This window comes from Penicillium manginii, assembly GCF_028828005.1.
Source record: "Penicillium manginii strain IBT 31320 chromosome Unknown utg000002l:1.0-5564898.0:1.0-5567710.0, whole genome shotgun sequence".
NCBI classification, from domain to species: Eukaryota; Fungi; Ascomycota; class Eurotiomycetes; order Eurotiales; family Aspergillaceae; genus Penicillium; species Penicillium manginii.
Window position 1 is genome coordinate 5,176,924 of NW_026643103.1, and position 27,078 is coordinate 5,204,001.

At 48.0% G+C, this 27,078-nt stretch overlaps 9 protein-coding genes across 9 annotated transcripts; 4 read left to right on the forward strand and 5 right to left on the reverse strand.

Moving 5' to 3' along the window:
- Positions 1–1,277: 1,277 nt before the first annotated feature.
- Positions 1,278–1,829, reverse strand: N7533_003236 (uncharacterized protein; the record flags this gene model as incomplete). The annotated part of the gene is made up of 1 exon (XM_057099886.1): positions 1,278–1,829. The coding sequence occupies one exon, from the start codon at positions 1,827–1,829 to the stop codon at positions 1,278–1,280; it is 552 nt and encodes a 183-aa protein (XP_056965022.1).
- Positions 1,830–5,100: 3,271 nt separating this feature from the next.
- Positions 5,101–6,829, reverse strand: N7533_003237 (MFS transporter; the record flags this gene model as incomplete). The annotated part of the gene is made up of 2 exons (XM_057099887.1): positions 5,101–6,279; positions 6,371–6,829. 2 exons carry the CDS (start codon positions 6,827–6,829, stop codon positions 5,101–5,103), a joined length of 1,638 nt encoding a protein of 545 aa, XP_056965023.1.
- Positions 6,830–8,102: 1,273 nt separating this feature from the next.
- N7533_003238 (uncharacterized protein) lies at positions 8,103–16,286 on the reverse strand (the record flags this gene model as incomplete). The annotated part of the gene is made up of 7 exons (XM_057099888.1): positions 8,103–9,414; positions 9,481–13,858; positions 13,922–14,105; positions 14,163–14,433; positions 14,506–14,766; positions 14,848–15,569; positions 15,639–16,286. The coding sequence occupies 7 exons, from the start codon at positions 16,284–16,286 to the stop codon at positions 8,103–8,105; spliced, it is 7,776 nt and encodes a 2,591-aa protein (XP_056965024.1).
- A 529-nt stretch (positions 16,287–16,815) lies between these two features.
- On the forward strand, positions 16,816–18,464 carry N7533_003239 (FAD-binding oxidoreductase; the record flags this gene model as incomplete). Its single annotated transcript, XM_057099889.1, has 4 exons — positions 16,816–17,637; positions 17,696–18,078; positions 18,138–18,258; positions 18,321–18,464. 4 exons carry the CDS (start codon positions 16,816–16,818, stop codon positions 18,462–18,464), a joined length of 1,470 nt encoding a protein of 489 aa, XP_056965025.1.
- An 87-nt stretch (positions 18,465–18,551) lies between these two features.
- On the reverse strand, positions 18,552–19,913 carry N7533_003240 (uncharacterized protein; the record flags this gene model as incomplete). Its single annotated transcript, XM_057099890.1, has 1 exon — positions 18,552–19,913. One exon carries the CDS (start codon positions 19,911–19,913, stop codon positions 18,552–18,554), a length of 1,362 nt encoding a protein of 453 aa, XP_056965026.1.
- A 488-nt stretch (positions 19,914–20,401) lies between these two features.
- N7533_003241 (uncharacterized protein) lies at positions 20,402–21,778 on the forward strand (the record flags this gene model as incomplete). Its single annotated transcript, XM_057099891.1, has 1 exon — positions 20,402–21,778. The coding sequence occupies one exon, from the start codon at positions 20,402–20,404 to the stop codon at positions 21,776–21,778; it is 1,377 nt and encodes a 458-aa protein (XP_056965027.1).
- Positions 21,779–22,008: 230 nt separating this feature from the next.
- N7533_003242 (uncharacterized protein) lies at positions 22,009–23,566 on the forward strand (the record flags this gene model as incomplete). The annotated part of the gene is made up of 3 exons (XM_057099892.1): positions 22,009–22,899; positions 22,950–23,396; positions 23,453–23,566. 3 exons carry the CDS (start codon positions 22,009–22,011, stop codon positions 23,564–23,566), a joined length of 1,452 nt encoding a protein of 483 aa, XP_056965028.1.
- Positions 23,567–24,418: 852 nt separating this feature from the next.
- N7533_003243 (uncharacterized protein) lies at positions 24,419–25,222 on the reverse strand (the record flags this gene model as incomplete). Its single annotated transcript, XM_057099893.1, has 1 exon — positions 24,419–25,222. The coding sequence occupies one exon, from the start codon at positions 25,220–25,222 to the stop codon at positions 24,419–24,421; it is 804 nt and encodes a 267-aa protein (XP_056965029.1).
- An 806-nt stretch (positions 25,223–26,028) lies between these two features.
- N7533_003244 (SDR family NAD(P)-dependent oxidoreductase) lies at positions 26,029–27,053 on the forward strand (the record flags this gene model as incomplete). The annotated part of the gene is made up of 3 exons (XM_057099894.1): positions 26,029–26,071; positions 26,126–26,812; positions 26,869–27,053. 3 exons carry the CDS (start codon positions 26,029–26,031, stop codon positions 27,051–27,053), a joined length of 915 nt encoding a protein of 304 aa, XP_056965030.1.
- Between the last annotated feature and the right edge of the window lie 25 nt (positions 27,054–27,078).

Here is a 27,078-nt window from a genome sequence, read left to right on the forward strand (position 1 = left end):
AGGCAGTAGTAATGACCTTAGTTCGTTACAATCATTTGGATGGAGCATCGTGCGAAGCGGGAATGGATCCAGAATGCACGCAATCCAGATCGATATCACCAAAGAGGGGTTTCTGCACTGTTGAGGACGGGTGCCACCCAGGCACCCGTGCCTCAGGCATTCATGTCAGAGGCACACTACTAGGAGATGAAGCAGATAGCACGAAACTGCCTCAAGGTGGTGATGAGATGAAGAAAGGAGAGAGAGAGAGAAGCTATCTAAACATGGCAGGGGCGGCCTGGGTGCCTGAGGCACGAGTGCCCAACCACTGTCTCATGTTCTAATCTTCATGGCCGCCTCGATAAACGAAATGACGAAAAGTCACCAAGAAATTACATATAGAGTATGACATTACAAGGAAACAGCCCTAATAGAGCCAAGTCCGTCTGATCTTGAGTCAAGATAAGGCTTATATTGCGAGGTTCTTGCATCAACATAGGGTTTGGATCTGAAACGGTGATCTGCAGGGCGCTCGTTTCTCCAACCACCCAAATTTAGGGAACTCCAGAACAATCATTCCAGGGCTGGTGGACCATTTTCGCCACTTCTTTTCAAAAATACTGTTTTGTTCCGTGGAAGATTCCTGGAAGGTCCAAAGTGGAGGCAGTTTCCAGCCATTCGGTCTCAATTAATACAAGTTCACATTTCAGTGCCTTGACGATGACGTATCCGACTAGCATGTACCATCTTCCAATTTTCTAGGAATGCCAAGAAAGGTACGGAGTACCTAGGTATATCTATGTTTTACAGCGGAGCATTTTTACGGTAGCAACATACGATAATCACAATGCAAAGAATCGAGAAATTTGGAATTGCCGTAGCAAAAAGAAGGTATTGAAGATGAGTCAACAAAAACAATGAGGTCCACGTGCACTGGCGGCTGTCATTGAGAATTCCAATCAAACATCCAATCCATTTGTACCCGTAGCCCGTAGCCCGTAGCCCGTAGCCCGTAGCCCGTAGCCCGTAGCCCGTATGTCGTACATGAGAATAGATAAGCCAGAAAAAAAAAGAAAATTCGACCTGATCTTGAATACAGATCACCCGCATTGCAATCTAGGCCAAAGAATAACACTGTACAACGATTGCAGTCTAGAGATCCTTCTCAAGAACGGCGTTCAGCTGCAGCTCCCGTATCCGTTCTGCAATCCCCGTCCGGCGTTTGCACAGATATCAGATACCGTGCAGTCATTTAAACGCGGGGGGTGGGGAAGGGAGGGACTCCGGTAGGGAATCCGCTAGGGGGAGGGCCCGAGGGGGTAGGGAATCCACTGGGGGGGAGGGCCCGATGGGGTAGGGAAGCCAGAGGGCTCACCGAACTGGCGCTTGCCGAAGGGAAGGCCGGTGGGGAGGCCAGATGGGATAGAGAAGCTGGGGAAGCCGGAAGGAATGGGGAGGTCGGAGGGGATACCGAACTGACGGGCCTCAATGTCGGGAGGAGGGCCAGAAGGAGTCGGGAAGCCGGTAGGGATGGGGCCTGAGGGAGTAGGGAAGCTGGTAGGGAAGCCGGATGGCTCGCCGAACTGACGCTTCTCACCGGGGAAGCCAGTAGGGAAACCGGTAGGAATGGGGAAACCGGAGGGAGTGCCAGAAGGCGCTCCGGTAGGGAAGCCGAATTGACGGGCCTCAATGCTGCTAGCAGGTGGCGGGGGAGGACCAGAGGGAGTTGGGAATCCCGATGGGATAGGACCCGATGGAGCAGGCAGGCCGGAGGCCGGAGGAGGAGGACCCTGGGGCAAAGCGAGGGCACAGCCCATCAAGCCCATAGCGGCGACACCAGTGTACTTCATTGTGGTTGTATATTAGATTTTGCTGTTGACTTGTTTAAAAGAGCGGAAGTTTATCGTGATCAAACTCGATAACGACGTAGAGATTGGGTATAATAAAGTTAAGACAAGGAAAGAGGAGCCCAAGAATGATAGCAAGGCGGATTAAGGATCTCCTTTATAGGGCTATATTCGGGTGGCTGAACAGATTGACCCGCAAGTCTGTTTAGGCAGCTGGGTCCTCAAACATGATGGAGACTCCGTGATCGGGCAATGAGCTCAACAATTCGCCTCTCTGAAGGCTGGGCCGCGATATGGCACGGGAGACGTAGAAGGCGGGATGTCGATCTCTAGACCAGAGGACCCAGAAGGGACAAGTCCTCATCGGCCTTGACCAGAAAAGAACTAGGGCGCCAAAGAAATAGCGGAGTCATGTCCCTGAGGGTCCTGTCAGGAACAAGGGACCGAAAGGGACTTGTCCATCTATTTTCTGAGCCTGATCAATTGCCCACCAGTGCTTTCGAGCCTGATACGTGTACGGAGTACATAGCAAGCCTTTGCCATGGAGACCGCTGAGCACTCCATAGAAAGCCGCAAGTGCCGCACCAGCGGAGATGGGGCAAGTATCGACATTCGCTTGCAATGCTCGAACGGGTAGCCCATACGAAGAGAAGGTAGAGTGACGATCATGTTCCATGTATATTCAAATGCCGGGGTGGTCTGACCGTATCATATTCCGCCCTGCTAACAGATGTTCAAGGCAGGTGCCAGATGTGGATCTTTATCCAGAGGACCAGCATTGATGGGTCCGGCCAAGAGTAGGAATGAGGCCGGCGAGCTTAATTTCGGGCCAAGAAGAGCTTTGATTCGGCTTGTTAACTAGGCTGAAGTTGTATAGAACTCAGCCTAAAGCATCGGCAATTCCGAAGTGTCCCTTTTCCAAAAGGGACAAAAAACGGGATATCAATTGGAGTATCAAGATCCCCTGCATGCGTGACCAGGATTATCAGAACTCTATTTTATTTCTGGGCTTCCTAAGCTGGCCAGCGGCGGCTGCTGGAATCCTTTCATCATGAAATCCACAATCGCCACACTGGCTGATACGGTTCATGTATCAGGGCAGAGAGGAATTGTGGGTTCTCCCATGGGTAAAGTGGACATGAGAGTCGCGCGCGGCAGGCAAAAAGGCTGACGATCGCAAACTGATTGATAACGTGCTGGCCAATTGCTCGCGATGGATCGGCAGGTGGACCAATTCGGTTCCAAAGTTGTACGGAGTACAATATCTCGCGTTTCGCCTCGGGGCTGGGCATCTCAAGTTGGAATCGGAGATGTGGCCCTGGTAACGCGGCTTGTTGTTTACGGAACATAAATCCTCCGTCGTTGTTGCACGAACAGGGTACACCGACTCGGACGTGTCCAAAGCCCCTCCCATATCCATATCCGTGACAACCTTGGAAATTAAATGTGATCATCAATGGTGATCTTCGGCATCCAACAGCGCGCTCAGCAGTTCAAAAACGGATGAAACATGGCGCTGATTTGAGCGGGAGAGGCGTTTCACCCTCAGTGCTGGTCAGTTCCAGGCCCTTGTCCTCTCGGCTTCGGCCACGGCAAAGGACTGGGGGAAAGTCTGGAATGTCGCGAGTCTGTAGCAAACGTGAATGGGTTCCCACCACGCGTCGTCAGCCCAAGACCAAACCGGCAAAGAGTACGGAGGGCCCTAACAGTCCAACTCCACCCAAGGAACGTTTAGTGGCAGGTGTGGAGCCCATGACTTAAGGATCGCCATCCCCTGAGTTTTGCTAAAGAAGGGCTGTGAAATTCTTTGAAAGATGAAGAATCGTGCGAGGTGCTGGGCTCAAATCAGACGTTGGATACGAAGCACTTGGTTGGAACTCTGTAACTACCTCCTGCAGGTACGAAATTTTAGACGACGTGTATGCCTTCATGCTATACCATTCCAGGCAAGGGAGTGACATCGTGCAGCAGCATGCAGCAATCCAGAAACCCTTCACGACCATCACCGCCGATGATTCCCGCTCGTGGTTTGCCAACCTCCACCCCTTAGGACCCAATGACCCCGTTGGCTGCTCACACACACCCACCAGGTTCCCTTGTGGAGAAGGTGGACAATGCAGAACGGTTTACAGACGGGCTAACATGTACGGAGTAATAAATCCCATCTCTCCTCAACTCGGAGACGATAGAAGAAAAGGGTTTAGCTCCACGAATAACCTTTGGAAGAACGGTGCGCCAAGGGCGGAATTCGTATTGTTGACTGGGAATGTAGATACTGTCGATCTCATACTCAGTGGGTAAATGTCAGTACACATTCATACTTAGTCACCTAATTTGTGAAGTCATGTGATAACCCAATGACCAATCATTGTTGCTCGGTGTTTGCTTGGCGGTCAGTGATCACTAAGCCACTGATTACGTAAGGTTCCACTAGGACGTATCATCCAATCAGTGGTGATTCTTTTCCCGCACCCCAATGTATGTACTCTGTGATACCTGGTGCGTCAATGGCACCCTCGAGGCCCTCTCATTCTAGAGGTCTCCATCTTATGAAAACTGGCCCAAACAACAAAATTAAGGTGGGCCTCTTCTATTCAAGATTATGTAATTTAGAGCGCCTTTTGCATTCTCATATGTTCTGTGACCCAAAATATATATGGAGACCTTGTCCCCTCCATGGCCCTGTTAAAACCTTAGAAGCCACCTCCATGGATCATGATAAATCTCACTATCCATTGCCTACCTGGAGGTGCCAGTGGTACTATCACAATTAACTCCTAGGAGCAATACTCACGTAGTAGGAGATGGGTTTTCTCCGGGTCTCCTTTCTCTAGGGATGCTTCAGGTTTATAAGTTAGTACGATTGAAGCATTTTCCGCTCAACACTATTGTTCTCCTCTTCTCGCCAAGCGGGCATCCATGGAGTGCATTTTTCTTGGCATATTCTATGGCCAGGTGACTTTATTTCATATAATACCTACTAGTAGTTTTCTTTCGACCCACCTAGTTAAGGTCCTTTACCTTGATACTAGTAGGTTCCTTCCCAGTGCTGGATAGTCTAGAGTCTCTCCGTCCCTTTAGTTGAACTTCTAAGGTTTCTACTAAACTCTAGAGAGTTAATACTGATAGGGAATCATAAACGACTAGCTTGAAATTATAATTTTCATTAGCTAGGGAATTAGAGAATCACGATAAAAGATCTATTCGGTTTAGAAATACTTAGTGCTAGTAGAGGTAATAAGAGCTTTATCCTATTTATGTACTAGCAGTTCTTTTAATCTAAGTTTATCGGAAACTTCTCTCGGATCAATTGTCCATACCGAGTGAAAATAATTGGAACAGGAACAAAAGCAAGTGCAATAAATCCGAGCAAAGTGTTTCCCCAGCCTAGACCAAGGCGGTCGTAGAGTTTTGGTCCCGCCAAGGGTAGTAGCGCACCAACTAGCGATCGTGCCATAGTCAGCAAAGCATTTGCAGACGCTGCATAGGCCAAGTGACTGTCAATAACATAGGTTTGGACAGGGAGATATAGACCCATGAGACCGAAGCCAAACGGCACCATGCCGAGAATGGGAACGATCCAAAACACTTCGTTCTCGGCAGACCATCCATACCAGAAGAAGCTGACGGGAATAAAACAGGCATAGAATATCATAGTCGGGAGACGCATTTCAGGCTGGTATTTGCCATTATTCCGGGCGATTGCCTTCACGATGATGCGATCACTAGTGCGTGCTTGGACGACGAAGCCGATAAGAAATCCGAGTCCGATACCTAGATATGCTAGCCCACTGATACCTGTGGACCAATGATAGGTATTGCCGAAGACGCTCGGGATTGTGGTGAAAAATAGATACAGGAAACCATAAATTATGGCTAGGTAGGTTGAGAGGAGCAGAACAATCGGCGACCTGACATAAAGTATGAGTGGTCGTTTAAGGCCGCGTAATAGCATGGTTTGCAATGAGTCCTGAATTTGTTTTGGCTCATACACGCTGCGAAGATCAGCACGGCCAAGCTCCTTGGAAAGAAGCTCTGTCTTTCGACGGATGAGGACAACGGCATAGGTCTCCTGGTTCAAGAATTCGATACCTAGGGAGACCACCCCACCTAGGATCATTAACAACCAGAAGATCCATCTCCAGCCGATAGTCTCACCCATAAAACCTCCAGCAACAGGTCCAATGGATGGGCCAACCAACGGACCTAAACTCCAAAGCGAGGTGGCTAAACCACGTCGTTCAAGGGGAAATAGGTCGGCGATTACGCCTGCTCCCAGTGTCAGAGGACCAGATCCTCCGATGCCAGCGAAAAACCGGCAGACAATCAAGGTTTCAACGTTTGTTGCGAGAGCACATCCAATTTGCCAAACGATGAAGAACCAGTTTGAACCGCTCAGAACGATTCGGCGGCCGTATATTTCACTTAGAGGAGCCAGAAGAAGGGGACCGGCCTATAGAGTGAATCAGAACACGAACTGTGAAACTCACAACAACACGGAAGCTCTGTCTAGGTGGTTGAGAGAGGGACTGGAAAAAACTTACAACATATCCAATTAAATACACACTGACAGTGAATGATAGCAAAGTTTCATTCTCAATATGCAAGTCCTTTCCAACATAGCTAACGGCCGGCGAGAACATACTTGATGCTAACGGGGAAACAAAGGTCACGGCTGATATGAGAAATAGCAGAGTCCACTTCTTTGCCGACGAAAAGTTTTGTGGATTCTGGGGATCATCTTGGCCATCCCAGCCCACCAGTCCCTGATCGAGGTCGGTTTCAGGGTATTCTGTCAGTTGTGCAGGCTGTGCCGACTGGGGGTGATCGGACTCTGTTTTCTCAGAGCGTGGATTCACCCTCCCATGTGTTACTGTTATCGTTGAATCTGCGACCGACGTTTGTGACGATATGTTTTCGCTAGTGCTCATCCTAGACAGAGGTCCCACGGCCGCGAAATTGGTGAGCGGTCTTTCTGGTGTTTTTGACTTGGGTTCGCTCATACTGGGTGGGTGTATTTTGCAGGTGAATATGTTAACTTCAATGTCTCGACGAATCTAAAGACTGGGCAGTATCTAACTCATTGATTTGTAGGACGAACCCGGACACCTGCAAGAGCCCTGGAGAGAACTGATAATTCAAAGAGAAAACCAGGCCGAAACTTGGGGTCCAAAACTATTTATCTTCTCTGATACCTCGACTTGATGCATGAAAATCCGGTCAGACGACTATCCGTGCACAGCTGAAACTGAGATAATTTGGCCCCCAAATTCATAAGAACTCATTTTAAACCCCATTCCGCCCCCGGACCGTCACGAACTCCGCCGCCGGAGAGACTACAAATATCGCCTCAGGGCACTGAAAATGTACGCCTTACCCGGGGTCGGCGTTCAACAAGTTTCGTGATATCGTCAGCTGAAGCCATATCCTTGCTCTTGATACAGCCGTATGTTAGCTGTGTTGCAAACAAGTGAAGCCGAAACATATCCGACTTATCATATTGCAATGTCCCCTTTTGGCCCTTGCTCCACTATCTGCAGTAGATTCCGGTCTTTAATGCGACCACGGTGATAGCGGCTTTAACGGGGATAATATAGCCTATCTGAGATGCTTTACTCTATGAAAATAACGTATGTGCATAAGCGGGAAACGATAACCTTGGAAGTGGCTGGTTTTGCTTAAGGTCCACATTGACTCTTTTATTTCCCATCAATCCCGAAGAGGGGACATAAAAGTCGAGATCCTGACATTTGAATTAGCCAAGCTATGAGAGATATTTTTGTAACTCCAGGTTGGATCTTGAAGCCTTAGGTTTGATCAGCCACCCGACCTTGGGATCGACGTTCCAGCGGATGATCAGCCCTGGTGCATGATATAGGCATATCGTAGCTTTTGATGAAACCGAATGCATTATCCATTTCTCGCCATGTTATAGTATCTGGCAAAAATGGGTTAAAGTTGAACAATCGTTGACTAAATTGGCATTTGCCCGAGTATGATCTTCAATGCTGATAACATCAATATTAGGCATAGTCTTAATTTTATTCATGTAGCTATCTCATAGGTAAAGGGCATGCATGTATCTTCTGATTATTGTCCGCTTTGCCAAAGGAACGAGTCAGTTACGGTGACAATCAAATTTGCAGTTCCACCGTTCATATAGGTGATCAAGATGGATGTATTTCACAGTTCAATTGCGTGGTCACTAATATCTACATTTCTACCATAAGATCAAGGTTAAGACAACCGAGCATTCTTCTAGTTTAAATCCAAGCGTTAAGCAGCTAGGAACCCAGTCGCCTTCCAATGCCGAATATAGCTTCCAGCGGTCTCGTTGCTCACAGATCCCAGTGACGCAAGTGTAGGTGAGTGTTGCTGCGTATGAACGGTGTCCAATAGCAAACCACCACAGGACATGCGTAGGAAGTTGTCGTCCAGGAAGTCAATGAGCTTGAACGCGGGATTGTCTTTCTCGACAGATCCAGGGAAGTGTCTCACACGAGACACCCATTCTGTGAAAGGAAGAATTTTGGTCTGTGGAATTTTAAGGGCAGCTGCTAGGACTGGGACCATGTGGCTCCAGGCCTGACGAACGGGATTGTCGATGTGGTAGATAGGATAGACAGTGCTTGCGGCGGAGAAATCAGAGGCACTGTAGGAAACCAGATCTGCCAAAGTCGATGCAACAGCATCCACCGGAGTCCATGACAGCTCGCCCTTGAAGTCTGGGAATGCGCGAAGGGTTTGGGAAGACTTGATCAAAAAACTCAGATGCTCCAGCGAGTTCCAGTAGCCAGTTTTGCTACTTCCAGCTACCTGGCCTAGACGGACACACATGGGGCGGAAATATTCTGGATACTTGTGCAATGTAGCGTCAAGCATACGTTCGCAGACATACTTTGCGTCTCCGTATCCATTTGGTAGTATCGATTCAATACCAACGTTCTCGCGTTCTCGGACATTTGGATTACCGCTCCAGAGCGGATAGTGGCCAACGACAGCAATGGAGGAGATGAATTGGAAAGTGATTGTCTGGGATACGTAGGCTGCATCGCGCGCAAGATCAATCATGTTGCGCATGGTTGCAAATTGCGCTTCGAAACCTCGAATTGGTCGGGCGCCACTCATGGGCCACGCGTTGTGTACGACAGCAGTAACCATCCCGGTAAGCTCTCGATAGCGTTCGGCAGTGAGGCCCAATTGAGGCTTCGATGTATCGGTTTCGATGATGCGAAGCTTGGAAAACTGATAAGACGAACCTAGTTCCAGTCCCTTTTCCTCCATCGATCTCTGTTGTCGTTGCTCGGGGTTATTCCCGCGACTGAGGCGGTTGAGGCAGATCACTGTCTCAACGTCGGGTCTGCCCAGAAATTCCATCACCAGGTGTGCACCGAGACTACCTGTTGCCCCAGTCACGAGGACACATTGTGCACGAACTCCCTTGCTATTGACTTGGGGTGATGCCGGTGGTTGCATAGCAAAGCCGGAAGTGAATCTCTCCAGGTAGTCATTTACAGCGGCCGCTCTCTCAGTAGTGTTGAAATTTGACTGTATTGTTTGCTTCGGAGGAAGACGAAGTCGATCGAATCTACAGCAGCATTCAGGTCAGCCGAGGTATTAGGGCTATGATGGTACAGCGGAAATGTAATCATACTGCGGACCAGAAGCCATGGCAATGATGATGCGCTGTAGCTTGTTTTCTGGTAGGTGACCATCCGTCCACTCTACATGACCATAGCCAACTGAATGCAACTCCGTCTCCCACCGGGATTCATGAGTGATCGCATGTTTACGACCGTCATCAAATAACCACCAGCCCTCGAGGAGGCCGAAAATAATATCCACCCATGGAACAGTTTGAGTCATTTCAAGCATCATCAGGAAGCCGTCTGATCGGAGCATCTTGCGCATATTCCTCAATGAAATAGTCAAGCTGTGGGTAGCATGAACAGCGTTGCTGGCTATGACGAGATGTTGCGTTCCGATGAGATCTTCTGCGGGCTCTTTCTCAATATCATGGACGCGGAAATTCATGAATGGGTAGGCCTTATACTGTCGGCGAGCAGCCGCAACGAATGATGGTGCAAGATCAGTGAACGTATACTCAACAGGCGCTCCAAGGTTTGCTAGCAGTGGTACAAGATATTTCGTCGTTCCACCTGTACCAGCACCCATCTCAAGGATTTTAAGAGGACCGGAACCCTGCGGGATGCGGGAGATCAGACGAGTCAAAATATCCTCCATTTGTTTATAGAAGATCTTGTTGAGCTGAGTGTCTCCGTATAGCCCCGAAACAAGTTGTCGACCCTCTTCATTACCAAAAATCAACTTCACTCCGTCAAGCTTTCCTTCAAGCACTTCGACCAAGCGTGTACCGCAGAAGAAAGCCAGACGATTAGCGCAGCTGTGCTCTGGGAATGCAGCTTCTAAGCTAGCCAGTATCTCCTTGCTAGATTTGTGCGTTACGGAGACAGCTGTTCGCACGATTTTGCCGTCATCAACGTCGATCAATCGCCCTTCGTTCTCAAGCATGTCGTAGAGATATTGCGTCAACCGTTCATGCTGCGGAGCATGGCTGATGAGAGGCAAGGTCTCACCAGCTTTGGCCGTCCGCAGATTGCAACCAAGCTTCTCAAAGGCATCGATAGTAAGGGAAATGCAGAGTTGAGTTTGCTTTGGGTTGACATTATCCATGTAGCCAGAACAATTGAAATCTGTGATGAATTGATCGGTAAGTTTCTTTGCTTCTTCGAAAGTTTCGAGCACGTCTGAAGCAGAGAGCTTGAGTTCACGTGCCGAGTCCTTCTTAGACAGTTGATCAATGTCTGAAAAGCTTGATTCGGAGACTGGGGCGGTACGTGGGCTCTGAGTGCAACTTGAAGGTGTGAGGTTGCTGTCATCATCTTGTCCTTCAAATCCTCCTTCGATACCGAGTGTTTTGTGAATGCATTGCACAACGTCTTCCGCTGTGACCACTTCTGCCATCATATCCATATCTAATGAGCATTCACACTTAGACTCCAAATCATGAACCATCTCCATGCCAACTAGTGAGTCTATCCCAATGTCCGCAAGCTTCGTTGACATCTTGATGGCGTCGGGCTCCACACCAGACAACTCCGCAAGGACTTCAACGACAATGCTAGGGATCTTCGAATTGAAGCCTTCCCCAGAGCTTGGCGCTGAAACAGAGACTGGTTCTCTTCCTTGTGCTTCCGGCTTGACTGTTGCCGGCCCCGATGAGCTAGGAGGTGCAGTGATTGATGGAGCCATGGACGGCGACTCAATCTCAACTTTCTTCACTCCCGGGCCAGTCAGCTTCGTCAGCATCTTGGCCATTAAAGACTTTGGTAGTTTCGAATAGTTAATGCCAAGGATGACCTCACAAAGAACACCACTCGTGGCATCAAAGATGAAGATATCGGTAGTGTATGCCTTTTCTGACGCCTTGAAGTGATACGCCACAATGTCCCATATAGAAGCCTTTACGGAATCATCGGGTGAGGTTGTACTTCCCGGCCTGCGAATCCAGGATTCAAAGCCAGCCGCAATATACATGTCGGAGGCCGAGCGATCAGTCATACAGTTCACCCAGAACCCTCCTATCTGACTGAAGCAGTCTGAAAGATGAGTATCGAGCCAAGTCTCTCCCAAATGCTGCTTGACAACTCGACCAGCGGAGGTGGTCCCTTTCCCAACAAGCTTTTGAAGGCCGCGATAAGGCTCAGAGTAGTCCACAATCTCAGCGAAAACTTTGTACATGTTCCTCCCCTGGAGAACATCATCCGGATCTGAGGCGTTGAGTACCTCTGTGCATCTATGGTGGGGAACAAGACGGTCGTAACGGGAGAACTCCGCTTGAGCATCAGATGTAGACTGAAATATGATCTGGCCTTTCACGTGTGTTGATTTTGATTCCCCGCTTTCACTTGTGCTGACCATTTGCCATTCCCAGTTTTTAAAGTCAGACCCAGTTGCTACGAGGTCTAGCCAGAGGACACGAGAGGGGTCAACACATATCGGGACCATATTTTCAACATTTGCGATCTGTGGTTGTAGGCCAGCAGCTTTGAAGTCGGGACACAAATAGAAAAGTGCCTCGATTGCGATGGAAACCTCCAACGTTGCTGGGCAAATTGGAGCATTTTGCACGATCAAATGACCGGAAACAAAGTCCTCATAAGCTTGGATCATTGTATTGATCCTGAAGCGTGCCTTCTGCTTCGCTTCGTCTTCGTAACCAATGAATGTGTATAGTTGTGTTGGAAGGTCTTCAAGTTGGGTCTTTGACGACTCGATTGGTTGGATTGCCTGGGGCTTCTTGAGCTCGAGCCAATGGCGTGACTTCTCAAACTGATATGGGGGAAGTAGAAGTGTTGAATAGGTCTTCGCCTGACTGTGATGATGGGCCCAGTGTGGAATAGCAAGTCCCTCCTTCCACATATTTACAAAGCTATCCGACAACGCTTGCATGCTAGACTCGGAAGTGATGTTGATATCAGCGAAATAAGAGTCAGAAGGGAAGCCGAGGGCTTTATTGGCCATTTTTGTGATGGTTGAGTTTGATCCAGCCTCCAGCCAGATTGCAGAGGGGAATTCTTGATGAAGTCTCTGGAAGGCATGGTTGGCGTAAACTGGATCTCGCATGTGCGATGCGAAGAACTCTGGCCCGACGCAAGAAGAGGAAGGATTCTCAGTGGCCCTCTCCCACCGATATCTTGGCTCTCCGAAAATCACACCTTCAGCTAGCTTTCCAAGCTGGTCTCTGAGTGGTTCAACAAGAGTAGAGTGAAACGCGTTGGATACTGAAAGTTTCTTGCCACGAACTCCGGGAGCCGAGGAGATGCATTCACCTACTGCGTCGATAGCTTTGGTGGATCCAGCCAGCGTGAAGCTTGTGGGCCCATTGTAGCAGGCCACAGTGGCAGGTGTTTCCTTGGGGCATCGGCTTTCGGCAGTTCTTAGTAGAGTGTCTACGTCGTTCAAATTACCCTCCACTGCCATCATAGCCCCTGGTTCAGTACCCCAGCTAGTATTGATAAGCTGAGCTCGCCCAGCGACCACTTGAAGCGAGTCCTTGAGAGTGAGCACACCGGCGATACACAGAGCAACAAGCTCTCCGAAGCTGTGTCCAACAACCGCCACAGGCTTGATGCCACATTCAATCCAGCATTTTGCACATGAGTACTGCAAAGCAAAAAGCATAGTCTGGAGCTTGACAGGGTCATCAACCTGGCTCTTCTTGAAAATCGTGGGATATAATCCATCGAGACTGAGTGCCTCGAGAGTTGCACTGCAGCGATCAAGGTATGTGCGCAGTAAGCCAATGGAATCGTAGACTCTTTTGTCCAACCCAACAAATTTGGAGGTTTGGCCTCCGAAGCAAAGTATGACTGGACGAGCTGGCTTTCGCATCGTGGCAGTCAGTCTCCCCTCTCCCTGGGCAAAGTCACTCAATTGAATCTGTAGCTCTTCAATTGAACCCGAGCTGAAAATCAGACCTTGCGACAAAGCTCGATTTGACTGGCGGGATGCATTAAAGGACAAACTAGCAAGCGATGAAATTGTTCGAGATGCAACGAAGCTACTCAATCTGCTCGCATAATCGCGAAGACTCCGTTCATCAGACCCAGTGAGCCAGAATACATGCTTTTCAAGATCGCTGGAAGTGGGAAATGATCCGTTGCTGAGGGCCTTCGGTGGCTGTGTCACAATCATTGATGCATTAGACCCGGAGGCTCCGTAATTGTTGATGAGCGCAGCGCGAAAGTCAACATTCCAAGGTGTCTGTCTTGTGCAAATTTGAAGCATATCATCCGCAGTAGCTTTCAAACCAGGGCTCAATTTTTCGAAGCTTGCCTGGGGTGGAATTACACCATAATGAATGAGCAAGAGGACCTTAATCAAGGCCACCACACCAGAAGTGCATTCGGTGTGTCCAATCAATCCCTTTACAGATCCAACAGGCATGGGAACTGATCGTACAGATCTTCCACCTAAAGACTTCCGGATACTATCCCACTCGGCTGGGTCTAAATACCGATGTTAGACTGGCTGGAGATATGATGGGCATTGATCAGGGGCTTTATACATACCACCGACAGGGGTGCCAGTCCCATGAGCTTCGACAAGACTGATATCTTTAGGAGAGAGGCCAGACTTCTGTATAACATCATCGAAGAGACCGGAAAGAGACGGTGCGTTTGGAACAAATATGGGCGTGCAATTGTCATTTTGATACACAGCCGTACTCCGAATGGATCCAATGATCAGGTCGCCCTTTCACTTGGGGTCAGCTGGAATCGTCGTAGAGAATACTCGGTAGTCGGAACTCACGTCCTCAATAGCCTTGGTCATCTTTTTCAGGAACACGCACGCAACACCTTCTCCACGACAGTAACCATCTGCCTTCGCATCGAAGGCCTTGCATGGACCTGTCTGACTCAAGAATGAAGCACCTGCGAGGTTTTGGAACCAGAGTGGGGATGTCATGACATTAGTGCCTCCAGCCAAGGCTGCTGTACACTCCCCAGTCTGAATCGCTTTACATGCTTGATGAACTGCAACCGCAGAGGCCGAACATGCGGTATCGATCGTCAACCCAGGCCTGTAGTATAATCATATCAGCACTGATATCTTGATCTATGAAATCAGAGTCAGGTTGGGAGGCTCCACATACCCATGCCATCCAAAATAATGACTTATCTTCCCTGCGATGAAACTCTTCAAATTTCCCGTGGCTGAGAACGCGTTCGGGGGATAGCAGGCGATGTTCGCTTCGTAATCGGCGGCACATACTCCCACGAACACTCCCACATCTCTATCTGCATGGGGAGAATTGAAATAACCCGACTGCTCCACCGCCTGGTAAGCAGATTGAAGGAAAAGTCGTTGCTGAGGATCTTGGGTAGTTGCTTCACGGGGAGACTTTTGGAAGAACCTGGGATTCAGAAAGAAAGGTTGAGTCAGATTATAAATGATCGAAAAAGGAGAATCCGATTACTCTTCTGGGTAAACTTACTTGTGGTCAAATGCATCGTGGTCTCGCAAAAAGTTACCATACCACTTTCTCGTGGGGTCTGCGGTGCGCCACTGGGTATCAAAGGTAAACCGTTCTTCTGGAACCTCCTTGTGTTGTGACTCTCCTGTGAGATTCAAATCCCAGAACTCATCGGAATCGTCGGCCCCAGCAACCTTAATGGCCATTCCGATGACCGCAATTTCGTCTTCGGAGACTGTTTCGGCGGTTGTCTTGAGAGCTGAGAGTCTTGAGCTCGCCTCTCGCTGATCCGTCATGTAGATGACTTGTCCAATCACCTGGGGCATGGCAGTAGGAGGAACGCACTTTTCGGAACCGAACAAAACGACCAAGGATTGTTTGTTGACAAGGCTTGATCGCAACATGTTATCAAACGTCTTGCCCCATTGCGATTGCTCGACGAGAATTTCTCGAAGGGCAATATGATGCAACCTTCCTTTGGTAATCAGTTCACCACCGGAAAGTGAACTCAGTGGGATGACTGTATCAGCAACCTCTGGAAGTTGAAGCTCAGGCGTAGAATCGCATATTTCTATCAAGCGTGCAAGGTCTTTCTCGTAATCTGGATAATGGAATCGACCTCGGAGACCGATGGCCTGAGCCGTTATGCCTGTTTCTCGGAGTCGTTGTTGGAGTACTTGCGCAGTACTCTTGGAAGTTGTGATGGTTGCTCGACTTTCATCGTAACTGACAGAAATATACGCCTAAAGATTCATTTTGGATATCAATACATGCAAAGATGTACTAGTAGCAGATTGTGTTGGTTTGCTTACCTCGGGAAACTCTTGCAGTATGTTTTTCAGATGCATTTCTTGCTGAGAATAATGATACACAGCAGAAAAACTCTTTGATTCGCCGTATTGGCCAATTGCATCCTCTGCATCCACCAGAGCCCCAATCACAGCAGCCAGGCGAACCGCTACCATAGCGTATCTTTCAAATTCGGCCTTGTTTGAGGCACTGGAAACAACAATCGCACTCAAGAGGCCGGTGCAGAAGCCCAGGCTTCGGATGCGACGAGGCTGAGGACCATATCGATCTGCACCAAGCCCTGTCTCGACATGAGCTAGTTTTACATACTGTGAATACTGTGCCAGTTGATCAAGAACAACGAGAGGTGTGAGGAGAGCATTTGGAAGGCTCTTGGAAGTAGCTGGGACCATGCACTCCTCAATCTTCAGCCAGTCCTTTAAGCCGTCCTGTAGCCTGGCTGCCGGAGTGGCCTCAAGCCTGGGAAGTTTCTTAGCAACCTGATTAGTGTATTCCGGGAGCTGCTCAACAACTTGGCGCATCCAGGCATTTTCAGCGGTATCGCTCAACGCAACTCGCACTCGTTGAAGAGATTCTTCAGTGAATGACAAAGCCTGGGGCCCAAATAGAAGAACTGTCGTGGCTTCTGCGTCGTTTCGATTGGAAGCCATAATTTTAGGTCTTATTGCCGGAATGACCGTGGTGAAAAGATGACTATTTCGGTGTCTGGATAATAATACAATAATTTGATAGTCTGGTGTAAGGGAAAGGGAACGTTCAAAATATTCATTCCAAGGTTCTTCCTGACATGCAACGACCCCGACGCTTCACTTTGTCTTCGCATCAAGAAAGCATAGACATGCCGATGTCCGAGCTTCATGCATATTCGGCACGAAGAATAGAACAATTACGGCCTCAGCCGGACAAACATCCGATTGAGTGGCTAAGAAGTGTGGGTGAGATTCTCCGAGCAAGGGCCGTAAAGACGGAGTTCGACATGTCAGAACCTTGAATCCTTCCAAGTTCAACAAATCATGCCCCACCTCGGACCTACACAATTGCCCGAACATCTGACCTAACGCACGGCTTCAGTCTTGGCACTAAGCGGCTCATGTTTATTTTCCTGAACAAATCGACCGGAAAGTTCTATGTTGTGCCCCTGAATTGTCAACAAGAAATCTTTGGTATAGGCGCATCACAATGGTAGCTTTCTCCGCCATCTTCCAAACGGTCTTAGGTCTGAGCGCGACCAAAAATCTTGAATTGCTATTTGGCCCATATCTGTCACCACAGGCAGAAATTATCCCCGGGGCCGATACCAATTTCTCTGCTAAGTTACAACAGCGATGGACGGACTACAAAGCCCCTTCGTATGGTGCTGGAGCAATCAAACCGGCGACTGCCTATGATGTCCAAAGAATTGTGCAAATCGCCAACGAAAACTATATCCCATTTTTTGTGACTGGGGGTGGCCATGGTATCTCTGATTATCACGATTTTGACGGTCTCTCCATCGACTTGGGCAAGTTCAATACAGTTGAAAGCAATGCCGAAGGAGATCGTTTGACCATTGGCGGAGCTGTAAAGATACACCAACTCATAAAGCCTCTGGCTGAACTGGGCAGGGAGCTTCCACTTGGATCTTGCGCGTGTGTTGGGGTGGTAGGTGCAACCCTGGGCGGAGGTATTGGCAGTCTTCATGGCCACCGCGGCCTTCTCGTGGATTTTCTTGATGAGGTCGAAGTTGTTACCGCATCTGGTGATCTCATCAAAGCATCGGAATCACAAAATGCAGATCTCTTCTGGGCGCTGCGTGGAGCAGGTAGTAATTTTGGAATCGTGACGTCAGCAACGTACAGACTTCCGAAAGTTTCGAACAATGGAAAATACGTGAACGCAGACTATGTCTATCCCGTTAGCACCAATCAATCCTTTTTTGAAGTGATGGAGAAGTTCGATGAGACTCTACCATCTCGGCTTTCAATTACCGGCGCTTCATTCTTTGATCGCATAAACAACAAGGTAAGCAATCCGGAAAGGAATGTTCAACTGCACGATTGGATCTTTAACTTCGGTACAGCCAGTTATCATTGTGAACGCTGTTTTCTTCGGCTCACTTGAGGAAGCAGCCCCTTTTTTGCAGCCGTTTGAATCTTTGCAGCCAGAAATGAGAAATGTCTCCAGCATTCCAGCGGAACAGATGATGGATGCTGCTTTTTTCAACTTCTTTGGAATGGACAATGGCGCTTGCACCCCAAATCAGCACATCAACATTTATACCGTTGCCCTTAGGCAATTTCATGCTTCCACATTCGAATCCTTCTATTCCAAACTGGTCGACTTTTGGACTGCCAATCCAACCTATCAAGGCCGTTTGCTCATTCAGCGCTATTCGAACGAGGGCCCGATGGCAGTTCCGGATCATGCAACTGCCTACGCCTACCGCGATGTGAAAACCTACATGTGAGTAAGATGAAGAGAATCGTGGTAATCTAGGTCACTCACGTGTTTTTGAATCAAAGGAACATCGAGGGCTTCTATCCCGATAGTAGTCTCGATGATGCTGTTAATAAATTTGCTACCTTGAGTCGACAAGATTTCGCAAAAACGAGTGGCTTCGACCGGCTGGCGGTTTATTCCAACGTGAGCAAAAACGAAAAAACAGGCAACCTGAAGCTTTGAAACTGACTGAATCTACTAAACAGTACGCTCGTGGTGATGAGGGTCCAATAGCTTGGTATGGTGATCGGAAGCTGCCCAAGTTGTCGGCCCTGAAGCGCAAATGGGACCCTGAACAACGGTTTAGTGTGAATAACCCCGTTCCACTTCAATGGGAAACAGAACTGTAATTAGCTACGATTGAGGTCTTTGGTATAGAAGATGAGGAGACTGATTATTGAGCTAAATGGCTAGGACATCTCATCTTTGTCTATGAATTAAGCTATGTTCAGATCTACTTCAAGCCCCTCTTTCAAATGCCATGCAACTCGAGACACAACTTCGCTCGCCATTGAGTCAGAGTAGTAGGCTTCATTATAGTTGAGCGAAAGACTCAGTCGTCCTTTGAATGTCCAGGCATACAAGATCGTTTGTCTGGTCATCATGCTAACGCCAAACCGAAACTTGTCAATCTGAAGTTTTGGTCCATAATCGCTTCGAAGATTCCGATCTATGATGCCAAGGCTACTCAGCGTCACGCCACTTGGAGGCTTCCCAGGAGCTCCATTCACACGTGGCGCCGAAACTTTGGCAAGGTGATACACATAGATCCACCAAAGTGACCGCATGAATTCGGCACTCCCCCAATTATGATATTCGTCGGTTAAGGCACGCGCAGATTCCACAAATCCGCTGTCATAATGTACGGTCGGCGTGATGCTTGCCACGAATGTCTGACATGCGTGTTTCCTACCATCAAAGGGAGGAGGCAGGAATGGTCTCATGTTGACAGCCATCACTGTTGTATAGCCTGCCTGGCACTCCTTCTGGGTCAGGTATGAGAATACAGTTCGTGCCAGAGCCGTGTGGACTGCCGCGGTAACACTTATTTTCTTGTTCTTGCAGGCGTTCATGATGACATTCGTATCGTCCGCCGAGAATTCCAAGTCCCGGTGCGTGGAGCGGGAGGGTGGTGTGGTTGCTCCTCCTTGAAACGGCAATCCTCCAGCATTGACGGCCTTCTGATGAAAAGTATTGATGTATTCACGAGCATACGCTTGTACCCCTGCATCCTCAGTCTTCAAGGCTCCTGCGGCGGATTCGAAACTCGGTGTGGGCAGATTTTGCCGGACTTCATCGTGCAGTGTGGAATGATCATTCGATCCGGCCATGATCTCAAACAGTCTATCCAATAACATACAAGCCCCCAGAGCGTCTACTCGCCAATGTTGAATGGAAAGCAAAATTTCAGATGAGGCGGGAATCCAATATAAACTCGGTAGATCTTTTGGCTTGGCTTCGCTGATGATTGTATCAGCGCACAGATGGCCCGTTTCGAAGAATGTATTCTCTGCCCATGACTGTATACCAGTATCATCTAGTCTGGAGTATTTCTTCTGCAGTCCAACTGGGATCATGCTCAGTCCGGGATACTCGACTAGTAACTGCATCCAAGCTGTGCGGAGAGACTCGCTGAATGTCGACCGGTTTGGCGCTTGCTGAGCCACTGAGCAGACGCAATGAATGCCCCAGTGCTCTTTTTCCAGGTGACTGAAAGCTCTAGACATTTTGAGATAGACTTGTTCATAGTTACTAAATTGTCCGTCCGGAAACTCATGATGGCGGGTAGTGGAGCTCATTGTGCAAATGGTATCCAAAACTGAGAAGTCGATTTTGACCTCAATGACTATAGGCGAAATTTTAGGGTTGCTGCTCCCTTGTAAGAGCCGGTGAAGGAGACTTGCATTCCAAGGTTGCAAGATTGTGGCCTCGGAATATGACTTCAAACTCAACTAGAACTTGAACATAAAAATGACTAACTTAACTTGAAGGGGACAATAAACCACAAAATCTGCAACCTTGGAACTTGAAAGGTCCGGGCCTTGAAGAACCAAAAACTCCGACTTGGAGATCCTCCAGGGCTGTACCTCGGACTTACCTACTAGTATAGCGATCTCTCAAGATACATACATCCGATCACTCAAGTTGTACTACTATTAGTAGTATATGTCTAAGAAACGGCTCTAAAAATATACTTTCGCTACCTACTAGTACTAGTTCTAAGGTTCCGACGTTTTCCATCCGGCATTCCTTTATACACTTCAGTCTTCCAGATACTACCTTTACAATGTCCTCAAGCTGGGTAGAAAAAAAACCAGGGCTCTGGCAGAGGCCAATTGGTGAAAATGAGAAGTTCATCAAGTTTATTGGTGATCGATCTCATCTAATCGGCCGTGAGCACTGGTCTATCACCTCTGGGGCGAAGTTCACTCTGAATACAGGCTGGAACATTTCGGAACTTTCAAGGAACAGTTTTGACGCTTGGTGCAAAGTCCGGTTTTACCATCCCAGCATTGCTTGCACGGCCGAAGCGGACATCTTGAGCTACCAAACGGGTTCGAACGACTCTGTATTCTCTTGGGCAAATGAGACATTCAAGGTACATGATTCGGATGTCACAGCGGAGGATGTAATTGCAAATCTTAGGCCATCTCGTTATATGACAGCTCATTTACTGCCTGGTGAAAATATGATTCTTCTTCATGCAGCTCATTGGAGAACAGATGGTTATGGAGCCTTGCAGCTTGTTCATGCGTTCTTGAACAGCCTGTGCGAGGTGGTCAGCGGCAACCAAAAGGAAATCCAATGGGGTGAGGAGTGGCGTCGCTTAACACCGAGCATTGAGGAAGTCCTCGATATACCTGTCACGGCAACACCCAAAATTCTCGAAGCTACCAGGGAATGTATGAAGACATTGGCGCATGCAAGAGGGGCCGTAGGTGTTGCGTTCACGGGCGATAAACAGGCAGCGCCTGCTGGAACACGAAGCACACGTTTCTGTTTGACCGAGACTGAAACCAGCGCTGTCGCTGCCGCTTGCACCGAGCGAAACATTAGCCTCACCTCTGCCGTACATGCATCATGTGCTATACTTACGCACATGCAAGCTTCACCAGACGACCGAGATAAGCATTACACAAGTACAATGCGATTCACCCTGCGTCCTCATCTTCTCCCACCATATTCGGGTCCAGGCTTTGCCGCGGCTTTGTATACAGCTGGCTACATGTTTCCAGTACCAGCCTCGAAATCGTGGATTGAGAATGCGAGGGCGTACGAAAGGGAATATCGAACCGGAATTACCCAAGACTTTTTGCAATGTCGTCGCCAGTATGCAGAAGAGGTCTTAGGCCTACTAAAGCGAGGTGTACCACCTGCTGATCCGCCACCAAGTGAGGTCGACATCTCCAGTGTGGGCGATGCCGAGGCTCTCGTTGCCCCACGGTTTACGAATGATGGAACTGTTCTAGAAGTGCAAGATTTGAACATTGGGGTCGAAATTTTAACTCGTCAAACTTATTGTTTCATGTGGACGTTTCGAGGTCGATTGCAGCTGCAGTTAGTCTACAACGAGGCATACTATGAGAAAGACCATGCTGAACGGATGGTGAAAATTATTGCGGAAACTCTGAAGGCCGAATTGGGATTATGGGGCAAATCATAGGTCGGAGTTCGGGACCTCTCGGAGTTTTCCTCGGACTTCTTTGCCATAACTGCACAGTGCAGCTGTCAGCGCACACTTTGATACTTTTTCTGTGTTGTGCCCAGAGTGTTCTATTACTTAGAAATAGGTGATAGTCCCAGTATGCTTCATGGATACGTTGGATATCTAGCCACCTATCGAAAACTTATTATCATTTCCTCCCTCGTATTCAATGCAACCACAATTTCCGAATGCCTCCACCTGCTAGAATCAATGGCGAGACAAGACCTCTACTCGATCGGCAACACGAGTCCGAGCTCGTTGATCTGAGCAGCTTGGACCATCCACTCAATCCCGTGAATATACCTGCCTGGAGAAAATGGGCCGGTGCAAGCGTTTTGGGTGCCATGACATTTGTCGTGGCTTTTGCCAGTGCCGCCTTCAATGCAGCCATCCCGGTGGCTGCCGTCGAGTTTCACGTTAAGCCCGAAACAATGGCTTTGGGCACATCGCTTTTTGTCTTTGGTTTCGCGACCGGTCCAATTGTAATGGGTCCAGCTTCTGAGGTGTATGGGCGCAAACTGCCATTTTTCCTAGGTTATGTGTTGTTTGTCCTGAGTCAAATCCCAGTTGCATTGGGGCATGATGCTCACACCGTTCTCATTTTCCGATTCCTCGGTGGCGTCACGTCTTCTGTCTGCCCTGCTATCACTGGTGGATGGTTGGCCGATTTTCTCTTACCCGTTGAACGTGGAGTTGCCGTCGCCATCTTTGCCGCCACAACCCTGGTCGGACCGAGCATGGGTGCCATTATCAGCCAGATTCAGTTGCAGACCGTCATGGGGTGGCGTTTGACTGCTTGGACAACAATGATCCTGGGTATCTTTTGTGGTCTTGCCGGGTTCATTATTCTTCCCGAGACATATTTGCCAGTTGTTGAAAAGCAGTATGCCCACAGACTACGGCAACAAACAAAAAATTGGGCTTTACATTCTAGAATGGATGAGAAGCCCGTGAGTATTCGCGATTTTCTCACCAGATACCTCACGTTGCCGATTTCCATGCTCATTTTAGAGCCCATCCTCTTCTCAATGACAGTTTACATATCATTCACATTCGGATTGATCTATCTTCTATTTGTTGTAAGTGAAAATTTGGCTCATTTCCATTAGCTTGAGCTAAGTCTTTCCAGGCTTATCCCATAAGCTTTGTTCAAGAAAGAGGGTATGGTGCAGTAGAAGGCACATTGCCACTCTTGTCTATCTGCCTAGGAATTATAATTGGCGCTTTCTACGCCTCGTGGTATACACTTACGACGGTTCAAAAGAAAGCAGCCGGTGGAAACACTCTGATTCCGGAGGATCGCTTGCGCCCTATGATTGTCGGCGCACTCTCACTTGCGATTGGCCTGTTCTGGTTTGCTTGGACATCTTCTCCTGACATAAGTCCGTGGCCTCAGACTTTAGCCGGTATCCCCATTGGCATCGGAGTTCAGGTTATTCTTTTGCAATCGTTGGCGTACCTGATTGACATATATACAACCGGAGCAGCTTCCGCTATTTCAGGTACTATGATTGTGCGTTCGCTTGTCGGAGGAACATTCCCACTTTTCGCACCTGAGATGTACCACAAATTTGGTGTGAGTACCCAATGGCATGTTTCCCGGTTCCTATCAAAGTTACTCACTCAGGATAGGTCTTCTGGGCCACAAATATGCTCGGTATCTTTGCTCTTGCGCTTGTACCCATCCCGGTGGCCTTTTTATTCTATGGCGCAAAAATAAGGTCTATGGGTAGGTACAGCAGTTGAGTTTAAATCGTCAAGGCTATATGGATAGATACGAGGACACTTGCATTTTGCGCCTTTGCTAGTATTTGAAGGCTTAAAAAGTCACCGATCATGAACAGGGTAGTTGGATATCAATAAATGGAAATTTTTCCCATAGAACCCTAGATTGGTTGAAGGAAACGTTGAAGATAACCCATGGTGTTATTGTGCCATATTTAGGTATGCGTACTACTACTAGTAGTTGCTATTATACCTAGTTAATCTTGGGATAGTACTTTTTGTCAGTTGAGCCTCTGACATATTTATATTCAAATCAAACTTGAAGAATACCTACGTACACCAACCTTGAAATTTCGAAGGATGAAAATATCTACTACTAGTACCCAGGTACGGCATACTACTAGTAATTTCCAAGGTTGAACTGCATGTGATATGATGGTACGTATATACTTTCAAGTTTGTACTGAGGGCTAGATACTGCCTACTAACTAGGTACTAGAATTTAGGTATTTCGCGTAATGATGCCCACCTGCAGAGCTGGGCACAAGGGCAGGTGGTCCGCTCAACCAATATCTACTCCAATACCTTAGCAAAATATCCACTTCTAGCTTCGCCTTCCAAGATTGGCTTTGCGTACCTAAGGTGGCCAATGCCCAGGTTACATAAAAGAAATAACACTCGGAAAATGAAAATTATAAACCTTGGAATGGGGAGAACCTTCCCTTTCAACCTTCCATAAATGTAACAAGTTCCAAGGGCTTTTTTCTATTACAAAAAAAGAATATTACAAAAAAAGAAAGAAAGAAAGGAATGTGCCCTCTAATATACCAGTAAAAGTCCAAATACTCAAAGAAACCGCCATAGAGAGGGAGGTCATATTGGAGGGAAAATAACCCCTGTTATCTTCGCCAGATGCAAAATCTCGTGAACGAGAGGAACAATGTCCTTCGTTTTAATGGGTACTCTGTGTTCCCCATCCCATTCAACCAGCCTCGCATTTTTAGAGCAGTATTCTCGCAGAAATATTTGATGCAGCATTAAACCGGGGTCTTGAAGCCCATGAACATGAATGGTGGGTAGGTGTAGTACGTGCTCTTTGTTTCGGAGGTCCTCAAATGTAACAGGCCAATTCAACGAAATCTGTGATGCGTCAAGCAGAGCCGAGTTCATCACCAGATCCGGATCCATGGAAACCAGTGGACCTCTTCCATTCATCAGAACCCCAAATCTGAAGTTCGTACCACTCATGGCTTTTCCAAGCTTCTCGGCGCGGGCTTGCTGCCGAAAAAGCAAGCTTCCCGCAAGCTTAGCACCCTGACTGAAGCCCATGACAGCGACATATTCTCCTGTACCTCCTTGTAAATCGTCACGATCCATGGCCTCATATATCGATTCCTCGATGAATTCAACTGCGTCTTTCGGGTCAATAATTGGATGCTGAGGTCCGGATCTGAACCATCGTCGAAATGGGCCGAACTTCGCGTAAGTCGATGTGATATCTGGCCCGGGTTCGGAGTCAAAAGGAGCCTCGACAAACACAAATCGGAAGTGGTTTGAAAGTTCGTAACGTAGCGCACGGGTCTGAGCCTTGAAAATTCTTGAGTTTGAACCACCACCATGGAGACACAAGATACGCGGCAACGCAGCCGTTGGAGAATTATCTAATGTGCCTCGCATTTTCCGTGACTGGGTTGATCAACAGCGATTTTGATTCTCGTGAATATGTTGATTTAGATAGATTGTAACTCCAAAAAAGTACTGTATTCCACTAGTCTTTGAGCTCGAAATGAACTTACAGTGCATCCTTTCGCAGTTATGGATTCCAGATACAAGATGGATATTGATTACGGTCCAGATTGCCTTCAGGTGGAAGGATCTAGACCTACTTGCCCCGTCAGCCATTAGGCATCAGACTGCCAATCATATCAGACGAGGAACTGCCTGGACGACGAGGTGGGAGACCAAACTCCGAGCCCTCCCGTATTACTTTCGCCTTTTTCCCTTTTCCTTTTTCTTTGAGACTTGAGAAAGAAATAACTCCGAAAACAATACTACATGTCAGACTCCGAAAGCCAATCAGTGTGATGCTTGATGGCATTCCAAAAATACTAAGATAATCTGATGACAGAAGACTACCACAGAAGGTAAAATGATTGAAAACAGTAGAAAACAAGAGAAAAGAAGAGCAGAAAAAAAGGAAATTGACAGTGGGGGAGACCTAGTGGTGTATGAGGCTCACTTCATCACTACCGGTGGATGTATCTCAATATTCAATATTCAATGATTTAGGCGCCTTTTAGTAGCACTATGAGACTCCGTCTCATCACTCCGGGGCTGTGGGAGGCATCATGATATCTAGGTGCTACCTAACGCCCTTCCCTTCTACGAAACCATTGTATCTCACACCTGTTTAAAAGATATACTGGCAAGATAATTCGGCCCATATCGCAAATGAACCACTGTTGATTATCCATCCATCGAAAATGCCCCCCTCTCAGGATCTGCCGAACATTCTCCGTGGTCCAGGTCTGCTTACACTCACTGAACATATGCGGAAATCATACTTACCAATTGATGCAGGTGATTATGAGGTTACAACTCGCTTGCACAACGATACCTACCCTGAGATTGACCCTTGTCAATTGAATCTCAAGGGCAAAAGTGTATTCATCACTGGGGGATCACGCGGGATTGGCTGGTCCATGGCACTGTCCTTTGCCAAGGCTGGTATATCTAGAATTGCCGTTGGGGCACGTTCACCATTGGACGGCCTGGAGAAAGCGATTGCGGAAGCTTGTTTGAACTCAGCAGAATTTCTGCCCGTAAGATTGGACGTCACAGATGAAGCTAGCGTTGCTGCAGCAGCGGCAGAGGTGGAACAAAAGTTCGGCAAGCTCAATTTTCTGGTCAACAATGCCGGAATATTAGGAAAGTATGGTCTCATTGCCGACTCGAATCCCGACGAATGGTGGAATGTGTTGAATGTCAACCTCCGAGGCCCTTATCTGGTTACACGCGCTTTTTTACCCCTTCTTCTCAAGGCCGGTGAAGAGGAGAAGTACATCGTGAATGTTTGCAGCGTGGGTGCCCATCTGACCAATCCGACATTGAGTAGCTATCAGGTGGCAAAGAATGCTGTGCTGAAGCTCACGGCATTGACAAATGCGGAATATGGCCCTGAAGTTATCACGTTCGCTATTCACCCTGGAAATATTCCGACAGATATCATGGGAGGGCCAGATGCGATTCCACCGCATCACAAGCATGGTAAGTCATTAGTATTGTCAGGACAAAAATTCATTTGAAGCTAACATCCCCCAAAGTCTTTGTTGAAACACCGGAGCTCAGTGGAGATTCTGTGGCATTCTTGGTGTCTGAGAAGCGGGAATGGCTTGGGGGCAGATACATCAATTGCACCTGGGATTTGCCGGAACTGATTTCGAAAGAGGCTGAAATTGTGCGAGGAGACAAGTTGAAGACCAAATTCGACTTTGTCATTGGCATCTAAGCAATGGTTCTACCTGCACCTTGGG